Source organism: Aphis gossypii, unplaced genomic scaffold (genome assembly GCF_020184175.1).
Source record: "Aphis gossypii isolate Hap1 unplaced genomic scaffold, ASM2018417v2 Contig00593, whole genome shotgun sequence".
In the NCBI taxonomy this organism is placed as follows: domain Eukaryota; kingdom Metazoa; phylum Arthropoda; class Insecta; order Hemiptera; family Aphididae; genus Aphis; species Aphis gossypii.
In genome coordinates, this window is record NW_026083184.1 from 8998 (window position 1) to 25176 (window position 16179).

Sequence of the window (16179 nt, forward strand, 5' to 3'; positions counted from 1 at the left end):
TAATATGTAATTGTTACACAAGGAATCAACACGACGTAGAATCATATTAATTTAAAACGATTACAATTAATACAATATGGTTAATTCATAATAGAAATACAATTTTAAAAACCGTATTCAACCAACAATGTCAATATACGGAATATAAACAAAACATAAAATATCACAGATATAGATAAAGTTTATTATCTACACCAGCAGCTGCAAGGTTTATAGATTATAATCTATAAACCTTGGCTGTGTACAATATTATATGTGATTATATGGTATACCAGGTATATCTATGACACGGTCTTATAGGTATTATGAATTATCATAGATATTATCTATGTGAATTATGATAACTACCTACATGCAATGTTTTTGGAAAAATTGATTAACCATGCCAAATGCAAATGCGTCCTAATTGAAAAATAAAATATATGACAATATTTAAATATAATATATTCTACACTGACAAATCATCTTCGTTCAGAATCGTTTTTCGTATACAATGATACCTATCATTGCATTCAAATTTAACCTACCCTAGTCCGAGGTCAACCCCACCCCCTAATGTACAGCAGAACGGTACCCACTTGCCGACTTTTATATATTTGTTTTTGGTAACATTCATAATTTTGTTTTAGATCATTTTCGTTTCTGTTATTTCTTGATTCATTTATTGGATTTCTGTGATTGTGACTTGTGTTAAGGTAATTTTCAAGTTAATTATTTTATAATATTATATACTCTAATTATCAGCTAATTTTGTATTTTTTTTTTGTGGTTGACAGAGGTAGCAGTTGTTGTTTTTTTTTTTTAAAACTTTTAGTATTAAGGTTTTTTTTAGCTGTAAGTTTATTTTTATTTATTTATTTTTGTCTTATATATATATATATTTTTTTTTTCATAAAATGGGACGTCCGAGTAAACGTACACAAAATAAAAAAGAAGCAATAAAAATATCACGCGAGAACATTGTTCTTCATTTGCAAGAACTTGAAAAGGATAAATTGAGAAAACAATTAAACCGTGCGTCTGATGACATTGTTGCTACAAATCAAAGAAAATTGTTAAATTTAAAAAGTACAATAAAACGATTGAAAGACCCAGCTTTAAAGGAAGCTAATCAGATCGCCAGCCATAAGAGCATGTTGAAACGACTGCAAGATCCGGATGTTAAAAAAGCCAACCAGATCGCCAGTCGTAAGAGCATGTTGAAACGATTGCAAGATCCAGTTATAAAAAATGGAAACAAGGTTGCCAGTGTGAAGAACAGATTGAAACGAGTGAAAATCCAGTTTTAAAAAAACATATCAAATTCAAAATGTTCGAAACATGAGAAAGCGAAGATTACCATCAGATAGTAGCCTATGTAAAAATGTATCTACTAAAAAGAAAACACCAAATTAATATCTTATAAAAAAAGAGAACGGCAAAAATTAAATGAAACTAGGCAGAAGGAAGATGTTTTTTGATATCTGAATATATTTTGAAAAGGTCTCAAGGTTTATCAGAAAAATGTTATTCGTGTCATAGATTACGTTTCCCATCCAGTGTCAATAAATGCAACTCTGATATCTTCAGTCGATTGGGGATGTCAATTCCAAGTGATGCCAAGAATGCTGTGACGATATGTTCCAGTTGTCTTCCGCATATAAAAAAATCCAAAGTTCCTCCGTTGTACATAGGAAATGGTTATGAGTTAAACAGTAATCCGTCTTCAGTTACGCAATTAAATCAAATAGAAAAGCAAATGGTTTCCCTTAGATTACCTTTTATGAAAATATTCAAATGTCTTCGCAGTGATGGACAGCTAAAAATTAAAGGTAACGTTATCAATGTTCCAATAGATGTGACTAAGACACATCTATTTTGCCAAGGGGTGCTGAAAATTTAGCTGCAGTTAAGATGATGAAAGTAAAATTAAAAAGAAAATCGTGCTTTAAACAGCATTATCTTTATCAAAATGTCAGACCATCATTAGTAGTATCAGCATTGAATGATTTGATTAAAAAACCTATATATAAAGATGCTGTAATAGACAAAAATTGGCTGGCGCATGTGTCAGAAACAACAAAAAGTTTAGAAAACAGTTCGGATCACGAAAGTGAAGAAACAGACGATGAAGACACAAATATTGAACCAATCAATCCGAGATCAATGGACACGATGATTGAAAACTGTGATTTTGTTTCTTTTGCACCAGGCGAAGGCATGAAACCGTTATCTATTCTTATTGATGACCATTCAGAGGAAAAAGCTTTTCCTGATTTATTTGGTGGGCATCCACGTACAAATAAATCACCTTAAAAAAATTACTCAAAAGTAGTAAGGTCTGAACTGCTGAACGAAGATCGAAGGTTTGCATCGGACTCATCTAACTTGTTTTTTAAATGCAAAGTATTAGTTCAAAAACTCATTGCATGCAATGTGCAAATTGTTTTACGAAAAAACAAAAAAGGAAACACAACTGCGAATGACGTAGCAAATCCAGCTGTTCTAAACAAAATTATAGATAACGATTAAGGATACCGAATGTTACACAACGTACACAATTCACCTTCATATCTTTTAGCGATGAGAAAAAATGTTTTTGCCATGGTGCGTCAAGAAGGTCAACCGACATTATTCTTAACATTTAGCCCTAGTGAATCAATTTGGACTGATTTGTTAAAGATTTTGTATAAACTGCGTTACTCCAAAACGTTGTCTGATGATACTGTCCTAACTTATGCACAAAAATCAGTTTTAATTCGACAAGACCCAGTTGTTTGTGCTACTTATTTTGATCATAGGTTTGGAGCACTTTTTAAATTGATCAAGTCCAAAAATGTTATTTTCAAAGAACACAGTGTGAAACATTTCTTTTATCGTGTCGAATATCAACATAGGGGTAGTCCACATGTACACATGCTATTGTGGTTAGACAATGCACCTGTTTTCGACCCAGCCAAACCAGAAACTTTTGGTGCATGTGTAACACTTATCAACAAATACATTACGTGTATGGTAGACGATGGCAGTCCGGGCCGTGAGTATTTGCATAAAAATACTCATAGCCATACACACACTTGTTATAGAACTGACAAAGACAAACAAATGAAAAAGTGTCGCTTCAACATACCATATCCGCCAATGAATGAAACCTGTATATTGACTCCGCTAACAGAAGACAATATAAGTAATCTGATCACAAGAAAAATTCGTTACACTACAATATGAAAAACTTCTGCAATACCTCAGGGACTTCAAGGACAGTGATTCATCTTCAGATCCATCATTAGAAGACATTTTACAAAAATTGTCAATTAAAGATGTTAATGTATATAAATCCATTATTCGAACTGTTATCAGACGGCCAACAGTTTTTCTAAAACGTACAATAAAACAACGAATGGTTTCTGGATTCAATGAAGAATTATTTCCGTTATGGCAATCTAACATGGATATACAGTTCATATTGGACGTTTATTCTTGTGTTAGATATGTAATCGAGTATATTGGAAAAAGCCAACGTGGAATATCAAAACTAATGAGAGACATTGTCGAAAATCTTGAGTCTTCTACTGATTTATCGGTTAAAGAACAACTGAAAAAGATAGCGTCAACTTTTTCAGGGAGTCAGGAAATTTCTGCACAGGAAGCAGTGTACACTTGCTTAGGTATGAAGCAATGCAATACTTCAACTGGGTATATATTTATAAACACTAGCCATCCTGATAAAAGAACTCGAATGTTGAAACCAATGGCAGTTAGAGGAGAAATGGATCCAAAATCTGATGACATTTTTTTTGACGGTCTTAATGAATACTATTCATGTAGACCACACAGTCTTGAAGATGTAACTTTAGCAGAATTTGGCTCCAATTACGAAGTTCGCGGTAAAAAAAAACCGGCTAAAAACAGTTCTGATTCTGACACTGATAATGAACCTGATACCACTTATCCGATTGACTCCACTCTAATCCGAAAACCAAACAAGTATATACATAAATGTAAAATCAGAAAAAATCATATGGTATGTTAGGTTTAATGTGAATAAAAATGAACAAGACTTTTACAGAGAAAATATTATGTTATTTTTACCATGACGCGATGAAAAAACTGATTTGTTAGATATTAACTGTAAACAAGTGTATGAAACAAACATTGATCAAATAAAAAAGTTGTACCAACAGTTTAATAAAGTAGAAGAAACCCAATCAGACGATAATGAAATTCAAGTAGAAGGAGAACAAGGCCGTAACAATAATCAGCTTGTAGATGATGAAGATTGGGTACCAGACGATGTACTAATAAACGATGTTGGAGATTATGTTGAAAATACCAATACATCAGATGTAGATTCACCTAAAGATGATGGTAAGATAATAGTGCACTTGATAGACAATGAACAGTTTAAAGACTTAATCGGATGTCTAAACGACGGTCAACGCCAACTCTTATATCATACAACTAATGTCATAAGAAGTCAATTGTGGGGAAAAGGTCATCCTGCGATGAAGGTATTTGTCACTGGACCAGCGGGAGCTGGAAAGTCAATGCTTTTAGTGTATTAGCACAATCTGTAATTCGGATAGCAAATCTTAGACCAGATATAGATGATCTGTCACTTCCTCCCGTATTGCTGACAGCACCAACAGGTAAAGCTGCATATGGAATAAAAGGATTAATACTTCATTCCGCATTCAAATTACCATTGAATCAATTTGTCGGATTGTTACTAAAGTTAAGTTCAGATATTTCAAATACACTACGTTGTCAGTTTGCCAATGTAAAACTTTTGATAATTTATGAAATTTCCATGGTTGGCATAAAAACACTGGGATACATTGATCAACAGTTGACGTCTATATTAAGAATAAATAAACCATTTGGGGATATAAATGTAATAGTGTTTGGCGATTTCTTTCAATTAGCACAGGTATTAGCAACACCATTGTACGATAGTTTTGAAGAAATATTGTCTAAATTTCCAAGTGCTGTAGAAATGTTATCGATTAAATCTATTTGGGAAACATTCAAGTTTTATGAGTTGACTGAAATAATGCACCAAAAAGATGACAAACAATTTGCAATGATGTTCACAAAGTTGGCCAGAGGACAGTTGGAGAAAGCTGATGTAAAATATTTCCAAAATCTTATAACCCACCTAGACATTACTTTTCAACCACAAGTAATGCATCTTTGGGCTACTAATAACGAAGTCGACGAAATGAACAGGAGAGTGCTTAACTCTATGAATCAAGTTAGTTTCATATCCGAAGCCATTGATACATCTGCAAAACGATCAGATATTGAATCTGCCAAGAAACTGCCATGACAAAAGACTATGGGTTTAGCTTTAAGGTTAGTTTTAAAAGAAACAGCTAAATACATGGTGATAGCAAACATTTCAACCGAAGACTTCATAGTACAATCGGAGAACTCATGCAAATAAACAAAGGAACGACTGCAGGAGGTAAAGAAGTTGCAAAAAGAGTTTGGATCAAGTTTGATGAGTCAGATGTGGGGGCACTAACCAGATAGAAGATAAAAAACAAACTTAAACCCGAAGGCGAACACACAGATGATATGTCCAAGTGGACACCGATTGATATTATAAAATTAGAATTTCAACTCGGTAATGCAGAACACCATAAAGTAACTAGAATGCAATTGCCCTTAGTAGAAGCTTTGGCATTGACGGTACACAAAAGTCAAGGTGCCACATATCAATCTGTAGCATTTCATATACCCCAAAAATTCTTGAAGTGCAATATGTTATATGTAGGATGTAGTCGAGCAACTTCTGCTCAAGGTTTGCGTATAGATTACTTTCCTGCAAAGCCACCAAAACCTTCTGCAAAAGTTGAACATGAAATGTGCAGACTCAGGACAGCAAGTTGTGCTCTTATTCCACGCTTTTCTAGAATTATGACACACAACATGCCACTCTCTTGCATGTCACACAATGTAAGGTCTTTAAATAAATATGAAGCTCATATTAATGCGGATATCGTTCTTTTACAATCTAAAATAATGTTCTTCCAAGAAACTGGTTCAAAATCAACTGACACATATACCATTAAAAACCATACTGAATGCTGTAGAATAGACAGTATACATGCAAATGGTAAAAGTGGTTCTATTTGTTTTGTTGGAGAATCCATTAACCATAAAGAAATAACCTGCAGCACAACATTGCTTCAAGATCAAAAGAAAAAAACACACTTAGAAGCCATTGAAGTTATCATTGAAAATATTACCTATATTGGGATATATTCATCGCCAAATTTTCCTGTACAGAAGCTTTGTGATTTCATTGAAACGGTAGCTTCCACCAAAAACAATGTTATCTTTATTGGTGATTTCAATATAAACTTCAACAAACCGCCAAAACAACTAGTTCAATTATTAAAACATTTCAATTACAAAATATTGGTTGACGGTATTACTACAGATCACGGAACAACCATTGACAATGTCATTACAAATGTTGACATTGCAGCTTTGGTGTACGAGTCCCTCATAAGTGATCACAGACCTATTCTGGTTATGGACATAGATACTTTCAAAGAAATAGAAAAATATTCTGAGACTGTTGATGACCAAATTGTACAAGAAGAAGTCAAAAACAATTTTATTAAACCAAACGTTCCTGTAATCGATGGATTTCCTGTAGAAAAATCCAAAAAATCGATTAAATCAACTAAGGTCCTGAATAATAATAATAAGTTGGACGATATTGAGTTTATACAGGTTGATAGTGACACTATTTTGGTTCCAGAAACTAAAACTAAATCAACCAAAATAGTTGATTATAATACCGTAATTAATGATATTCAATTTATTCAGGTCAATAGTAATACTCTTAAAGTTCCAGAAAATTGCAACATAAGGTCAGATTCATTATTAGAAACAATAAGTGATAATACAACTGTGTCAAAAAATCCAAAAACAATAAAAATATCAAGTATTAAGAATAAAGTTAACATAACATCAAGTAGTATATTTTGTGGCTTTACTAACATTGATGGTGTATCATGTTATGCTAATTCTGTCATACAGGTTCTTTTTAATTGCCAATCTCTTGTAAATTAAATTCGCAATAATCAACTCGGACCAACACTTCAACATAGCCTACACGAATATACAAGTAACAGTGGATCATGTGATACTCGAACAATCAGAGAATATTTGGACAACTAGACAATATTATATACTCTGCAACAGCAACAAGATTGTATAGAATTTTTAGAAGCACTTATGGACCGTAGTAGACCTACATTTGAATCTTTATTTGGATTTCAAGAATTGTATAACATTCGTTGCAATACTTGTAATCATACAACGGCCAACAATGCACCTACAAGTTTGATTCTACATTTTGAGATTCCACAGCACAGATCACAAACTTTGCAAGCATTATTTTCAACAAATCAAAATGTTTGGAATACATTAGATGACTACAAATGCAATAATTGTAATAATAGAGGCAAATGAGTATATAGTAATTCAACTAAAACTATTTATTCCAACATTTGTAAATGGTCAATTTGTTCCAAAAAGATAACAGATCTTAAACTTAGTGGCGTACCCACCTCTATTTTGGAAATTGCTGGAGCACAATACAAAACTCAAGCTGCAATATTACATATGGGAGAAAACACGAGCTTTGGCCATTACATTGCATACCTGAGACAAGGAACTTCCAATTGGGTTTGCGCTAATGACACAACAGTTGCAGAAAAAAGATGGCCAAACAACAGCAAGGATGTATATGTTATCATTCTAAAAAGATTGTAAAAATATTCTCCAATTGGAAAAAAAAACATAACACAGCTTTCTAAAAGATACATTAGGTGAACTGCATTCTAACGGTACCGTTATATCAAATGTGGAATTTTCAGAAATATTTAATGAAACATTAAAAATTGATGGAATTGCACCTTTTTTTGATGCCAATTTTTTTCTTTTGCCCATCACCTATAAGTGATTTTAAATAATGAGCAATGAAATACACATTTAAAAACAATGTTTAATATTTAATTACTAAATCTTCTGGTCCACTGTAAGTGGCAACCAAATCATCTTCAGAGATATGTTCAGCACACACGTAGGTCACTTTATTTTTGTTGTAAGCCCCATGTATTCTTCCAATAATTTTATTACAAGAATGAAAATCAGCGGCAGTAACTTTGAACAATGTTACATTTTGTTTTAAGCTCTTACATAAAATTACAGAACATTGACGAGGCATTTTTAAAATGTATAAAGTAGATACAACCAAAAATGAATTATTTAAGAAATAAGAAAACATTTACATCATTTCCTATAATTCTATGTATAAATTTAGTAGTACTCGTGTGTCACCACTAGGTAGCACTGTAGCAGTTACAATCAACAACGTATTGTACCGAAACATTTGAGGGCCATTCCTCCACTCCCCCCCTCCAGTCCTTCGTTACCGGTCCTGTATATCTTAGTCCGTGTGCAATACCTATCCTGCTGATAATGAAATCTCGAATAAAATAAACGAACTTATTCGTGCAATTTTGAATCGATGTTCATCAGACTCAAAACGAAAGATTGTAAGAAACAACAAAAAATAAAATGTAAATATATTATAATGTGAAAACTATTTATTGATAATATAAATTATAACATTTAATACAATTATTAAAATTTATAAAAAAATAATTAATCTTATTTTTTTACTATAATATTGAAATCAATTCTTAGAGTAATTATAAAAATTATAATGGTATAAAGTTCAATACAAATTGTATTTTAAATTGTCATTAAATCGTATAATATCATATTTGATAGTGAATTATTGAGGAATTGAAGTATTTCACTTATAAAACAAGAATCATCGTTCTGTATACAACACATGCTAAAGTCAAAATTTTGAATATACTGATTAGTAAAATCATTTCGCTAACATGATGGTAGAATATTGATGTCTGCTCTAATTAATGAATATACGGTATCAAAAGTTGACTGATATGAAACCACTGAACTGTATACTATGGAACGCGCATTGAGAGAAAAAAACCGTATCACCATAGTGGGCCGCCATATGCAGTCCTCTCATGGAATAAACAATTTATCTTATCAATTATCAGCGCTAAATTTTGAAATAATGTTACCGCCTAATTTCAAAATTACCCTTAAGAGGAAATTTGTAGAAATGATTTATTCTTCTCCGAAAATGCAATTCCTGAAAGTTAAACTCTTTTGTTGGAATTCGCATAATTGTCCAATCTCCATTATTCTTTGTCATATTTTAATAAAATATAGTACTTAATACTTTATAGTATTTGAATTTTATTTTGCACTTGTAATTTGTTATGGTTAATAGTACAGTGAAATAAAGTACATTTATATTAAATTATTTAAATTACATTTACTACATAAATTATATTATTTACATTACATTTGTTGCATAAATTATAATATTTATTTGTCAAAATTATGATTCGAAAGCCTGGGTTTGTTCAAGTAAGTACTTCAATTAAATATTTTTTATTATTGTTTTTTTTTTTTTTTTTTTTTTTTATTTATTAAGAGATTTTAACTTAAAATTATTATATCTCGACAATTATGTACATGAAACTAAAATAAATATAATTTGGTAAAGTTCACACTTTTAAATGGTATTATGTGCTTATATAAAATTATTTAGAGTTCCATTTCATAATTTTATACGGTCAGAACAATGGTTGAATGTAATTGGCATCAACGAAACTAGTAATAAAAATTACTTTGTTTGCGAAAAACATTTTAAAAGTTGTGATTTTGATCACAACGGAATTAATGTTAATGTAAGGAAATTGAAATTGTCTGCTGTGCCCAGTTTGTTTTTGCCGGTACTAAACAATTTATTTAAAAATGTATAACAACAATTATTTCAATAATATTACCTACATATATAGGTAATTGAAGTAGTAAATGAAGAACATGAGCATAATAATATGGAATTAACATTTGATGTTGAGGTAAAAATATATCCATCAGATATTTTGAATCTTGTGGATCTTTACTTAAGTTTGAAATAATTTGTTTAGGAAATCAAATTGAATAATGATGGTATCAGTGATGAAAGTTTGGCATTGGATAGAAATGAAATAAATAACAGTATTTGTAATGAAAATTTACCAATAACTCCAAAAATTTTATTTCCTCAAGTAATAAACCACATAAGACATAACATTAAATAAGCACTAAGTTAAAAGTATACATAATAAATTATATTTAGTAGTTCAGCTTTAGTACAACATACCCCAGAATATTTTTTATTTAAAAAATAAGGGAGATATTGTCTGTTTAAATAAAAAAATATATAAAATACACATACTACTTATAATATATTATATATTAGGTGGTGTGGTAAAACTTGTTTTTACATGATATTTTATAAATTATAAATAATTATTTTATACGATAATTAAGAAATAAAAATGTAGTAACATAATACACTTTAAATAAATAATTATTATTTATTATGTTTAACAGCCTTTGGTTAGAAATCCAGAAACCTCTTGTGTTTATTGTAGTAAAAGACATGATATTTTGAGAGCCAAAGAATATTATACTAAAAAACTAGCTGAAATAAAAGAAAAAGAAAGTAAGCTACCTTTGTCTTGTCCTTGTGAAAATAATAAAAACCCCAACTCAAATAAACAATTGATGAGTATGTTTCAAATTAATATAGCCTTATAGGTTTAATTATTATCTTTTTAATTAATTTATAGCACTGTCGGATACATGTAATGAAAATTTTTCTACATTAACTCCAAAGTCACTAGCAAGACGTGCGTTTATTCTTGACCATTCATATATATCATCTCTTTCAAAGTTGATTAAACACAAAATTAAAAACTCCAAAAATATAAAAATTAGTCAAACTAAGTCAAGGAGAATGGTACAAAAGTGTAGACGTCAAATAAAAGTGATTAAAAAAATTAAATTGTTATTAAGTAATCTAAAAAGGAAATGTGGTGTTCAAGAAAAATTAACATCCTATCATGAACATACATTCCCAACAGCAATGTCAGAGATATTTAACAGATATAAAAAGGGGGAGAGAAAATGTTATTCGCCATCATTAAGAGCTTTTGCTCTAACTTTAAATTTTTACTCATCCAAAGCGTATAATTTTGTCAGAGAACAATTTGGTTTAAGCATTCCTCATGCAGCAACTCTAAGATCACGGTACCACGAAATTAAAGTAGAAGAAGGATTCACAGAACAATCATTTACTGCTCTCAAATATAAATCTCTAGAGTATAGATAGAATGGTAAAAATTTATACTGCTCAATGATATTTGACGAAATGCATATAAAACGACAAATTGAGTGGGATGGAAAAAATTACACGGTTTTAGTAGTATCGTTAATTGCAGTACATCAAGTGATCCTGTACTTAGAGCAGTTTTTCAAGTCTTGGTTATTTTAGTAGTTGCCCTTGATTCTTCATGGAAAGTTCCAATAGGCTATTCTTTTCATAAAGGTCTAAATGGAAAAGACAAAGGAAAATTAATATTAGAAGCTTTAAAAAAACTTTATGAAATTGGTAAGTTTTTTTATAAATTTTATAAATAAATAAAAAAAAGCTCCAATTTTAATATTTTACTTTTCAGCTATTCAAGTTCCATCTTTCACTTTTGATGGTCCTGCATCTCATTTTTCTATGGCCCACACATTAGGAGCTAATTTATCAACCACAAACATGATAACATTTTTTCCACATCCAAATGACCCAAAAAAATTAGTTCACTGCATAATAGACCCTTGCCATGCTTTGAAGTTAGTAAGAAATGCTTGGTCTTCAATGCGTGTGATTTATGATGGGGATAATAACAAAATTGACTGGGGATACATTGAAAAACTTGTTACTTGACAAGAAAATGAAGAACTTCATGCTGGTAATAAGTTGAGGAGGAGACATTTGGAATGGAAACTATCACCAATGAAAGTGAATATAGCAGCCCAAACTTTAAGCTCGAGTGTTGCAAATGCTATCGACTTTTGTAGAAGCCTTAATATGAAAGGATTTGAAGACAGCGAGGCAACTACTCAGTTCATACGAACAATTGACAGATGGTTTGATATTCTCAATTCCAGAAATCCGCATGGTGTTGATAATAAAAGTTCATTAAGATCTACAAACATTAACCAAAGAATAAAAGATTTAAATGAAATAAAAAATTATATATTAAAAATAACATGGGGACCATGCAAAGGATTAATGGTTGAACATCCAAAAAAGACTGGGTTTTTAGGTAAAGTTTAAAAATATATTTTACCTATATAATTGATAACTAACACGGTGTCCTACGTGAGCGAATTCAACGCGAACGCGGTGCGGCGCGAAGTGACGCGAACATTTCAAACAATTGCCTTCGCCGGAAGTGGCCTACGTGGTCAAACGCACTTTAGTGCGAAGCGCATGCGTGGCGGCGCGATGCGATCGCGATCAAAAAGTTTGATATTTTCGCGCGTATAGTCGGGTCTGAACGTGTCTGAACATGTTTGAACAAGGTATAACGAGTATAGTGACATGTAATAACCCGACGTCATATTTTTATATGACAACTTTTATTTTAGCTATATTATTATTATTTTATTGACCATCACGTACACTGGTCCAATAATTTTCATTTTCCATTTTCTGTTGCTACAATGCCTGAAAATTTGATCAGTGCTGTCCAAGAACGCCCTGCATTGTGGGACAAGAGGTGTAAGAATTACCATAATAGATTGTTAGCACACCGTGAATGGGAGGAAGTTGCCAAAATAATTAATAGCACATGTAAGTACATATGACATATTTTTATTAAAACATAATTATTTACATTCTTTGTATTGGATGTTGTTCAAAATACAATTTAAAATATTCTCTGATTTGCGTAGCTGTTCGTGATGAAGCATTAAACCTTTTTTGTAAATCATTTTGTAGTAAGCTTGGTGTGTTTCGGTATGAATCCTGGAATGATCTAACTTCGGTGTCATTTATTGATTCCAAATCACGTATGATGTTGTGTAGTAAAGTAATGGCTTTTACAATATGGACTGCGTTTTCTACATTGGTTTCGATAGGTTTTTGCAGAATTCTGAATTTAGAGCTTATAGAACCAAACGAACATTCTACCACCATTCTTGCTCGAGATAACCGATAGTTGTAATTATCTTTAGCATCGCCTTTAGTTGTTGTTTTTTCCGGAAATGGTCTCATCAAATATGTCTTTAGAGGAAATGCTGCATCCCCTACGAGAACATAAGGAGTCTTGATACTGGAGCCCGGCAATAATTCTTCTTTAGGTACTTTTAGTCTTCCCGTTTCTATAGCATGCCTAAAGGGGCATTCATCAAAAACGCCTGCGTCATTTTCTTTACCATAGGAGCCCACGCTCACCATAACAAACTTATAATTTGCATCAGTTACAGCTAATAACCCAATTGAAAAGAATGACTTATAGCAATAATACATGGAACCAGAGTTGCTTGGTTTTTTTAGACGTATATGCTTCCCGTCAATACTTCCTAAACAGTTGGGAAATTGCCATCTGTCCCAGAAACCTTGCTCTATTTTTTTAAAGTCATCTTCTGTTGGTTCAGGCATGTGTTTCGATCGTAATGTTGTCCATATAGCTTTACATACTTCTGAAACGATTGTGGCAATCGCCGATTTTGAAATTTTAAAAGAGAAAGCGAGTTGCCGGAATTGTATGCCCGTGGCTAAGTATCTGAAATAATAATAAGTATATGTTTTCGAAATAACTTAATTTCCTCGATTTTATTGATTTAATAAATTAATTAATTTTTAGTTTGCTAAAAATTCTTGAAAATTTAATAGAAGGCTCCTAATATATTGTTTCAAAGGTATATAAAAAATATTAAAAATCCGTAGTAACAATTTTTTTTTCAAGCATTTGAAGTTCAAATTTGAACAAATTACGTAAAAATAACGAAAGTTTGCAAATTATTTTGATCTAGAAATTCATAAAATTTTTTCTTTTAAAATAAAAGATTTTAAAATGTATTACAAGAATTATCATCATTTTGTCTACTTTTATCAGGAACTTTGTATTAAATTTTCAGACTTTTTTGACCACAAAATAAAATTTTATTGACAATTATAATAAAAAAATCTAAAAAAATTGAAAACCAAAAGTGTCAATAAATAGCTCAAAACAAATCAAAATATTTTTAAAATGTAATACTATCCATTACAGTGACCCACTTGTAACCTGTGGTACAGTAGAGTGACATCCACTTGACAACCTTTTTTTATTATAACTAACAAATATTTTGTAGATAAAAAAATAAGTTATCTGGGTTTAACACGGTATAGGGAATCTTGTATTGAATTTTCAAATCTTAGTTATAAAAAGAAATATTTCGCAATAAATGACGATTTGAAGTCCTGATTAAAAAATATATTCAACCATTTCTACCCTTGTTATCACCTGGAGTATCAATACTTTTTTATTTCAGCTGATGGGGCCAAAAAAAAAAATGGAAAAATTTAAGGGATACTTATGCGAAAGAATTAAAAAAAATTCCCAAGCCTCGTTCGGGTGCAGACGCTGACAATGAACCGGAGTATACAGGAACATGGCCATATTTTGAGTCCTTGTCATTTTTAAAAGTTATTTTAAAACCCCGAAAACAAGATGGAAATATTATTGAACCAGAGGAATCAGTATAAAGCCATTAATGGATTCTTCGGAGTCTACATATGCTAGTCAGGTAGACAAATTTGAAACGAACATGACACAAGTTCATTTTGAAAGCACTTCTCGGGATGATCCACAACTTCAGGAATTCGAACGGTCAGAGTCGGTCATGACAACAGAATATAAAACTGAAGCAAGACGTAATTATAATATCTCTTTTATTAAAAAAAAAAAAAATAATAATAATAAAAATAAAAATAAAAATAATAATCTTTTAATTATATTATCTCTTATTTTTTAGCCTCATCTTCTACAACAGCTACGACAACACAAAAACGAAAACGTAAAGATGATGGATTATGTAACGAAATTTGTAGTCTTTTGCTTTTAAAATTACGTTAACTTTTATTTAACATTTTACATTTATTATTTGACATATGATTACATTATTTTCTTTTATTTTACGACTTAATGTCGTTTATTTAAATACAATAAAAATAAATATAAAGGGGAATGACACTTATTTGAGGAGGGGCCGATATAATGTACACTCACAAAATGGTAGTAGTCGTCGATTTATCGCTCCGTTTGTCGACGTGGATATTAACTCCGTCTTGTATGTGACTATTGACTCCGTGTGGTATGTGACTGTTGATTCCGTTTTGGACGTAAATATTGACTTCGTCTTTGGTATCTTCTTGTTCAGACAATATCGTGGTATGCACACTATTGGATATAAATAGTGGAGTATATATCATATATTTTATGATATATCAGTATTATAAATTTCTTTATAATATATATCACAAAAGATATGTATGTGCCTCGTGCAACTGAGTGGGATCCCCGCTTAAAGTTAACCTTAGGCGGGCACTGCAGTTCGTCGCGACAATAGTTGCTTGGGTAGCTGTGTGGTCGAAGTGGCGTCACCGTATGAAGGTTGTATATACCTTCCGGTGACTTCTTGACCAGCTACGGGAAGAAAAGGCCGAGTACGGGAAGTGCGCTTTGGTGCCAGCGTCGACGGTCTTATATGCCTTCGTTGAGCTGTTTGACAACGGAGTTTAAATTTGTGTTTCTTGACATTTGCATAATTTTCTATGGCCATATTTGTTCGGGAATTATTTTCTTATTTTTTGGGGTGTTTTTTGCTAAACAGAGATGCATGTGGTTATTGGTTGAGATGAGGTGTAGTCGATAAAAAAAATAAATAAGATGAATAAGAAGCGAGTCGCAACGACGGCGGCGGAACATACGCCATCTGGTTAGTGTCTAATAGGTCGTCGGCGCATTGACGTGATGGTATCGCGCTAATGTACGACACAAGAGCGCGACACCTGTGCGTTCTTGTCTCGTTACAATTAGAAGCATTTATTCAATTAGAGAGAGAGAAGATTCAAGTTTTGCGACAGGATCAACAAGACAACAATGACGATGACTTACTTTGGTTCAAATCGATGTTACCATACATGAAACAGTTGCCATCATTAAATAAGTTGCGTTTTAGAACACAGATGCAGGAGCTACT

At 31.7% G+C, this 16179-nt stretch overlaps 1 protein-coding gene across 1 annotated transcript; it reads left to right on the plus strand.

Moving 5' to 3' along the window:
- The first annotated feature begins 9623 nt into the window (after nucleotides 1-9623).
- Nucleotides 9624-11266, plus strand: LOC126554756 (uncharacterized). The gene is made up of 5 exons (XM_050209793.1): nucleotides 9624-9839; nucleotides 9906-9968; nucleotides 10038-10157; nucleotides 10486-10663; nucleotides 10725-11266. The coding sequence occupies exons 1-5, from the start codon at nucleotides 9624-9626 to the stop codon at nucleotides 11264-11266; spliced, it is 1119 nt and encodes a 372-aa protein (XP_050065750.1).
- The last annotated feature ends 4913 nt before the right edge of the window (nucleotides 11267-16179 follow it).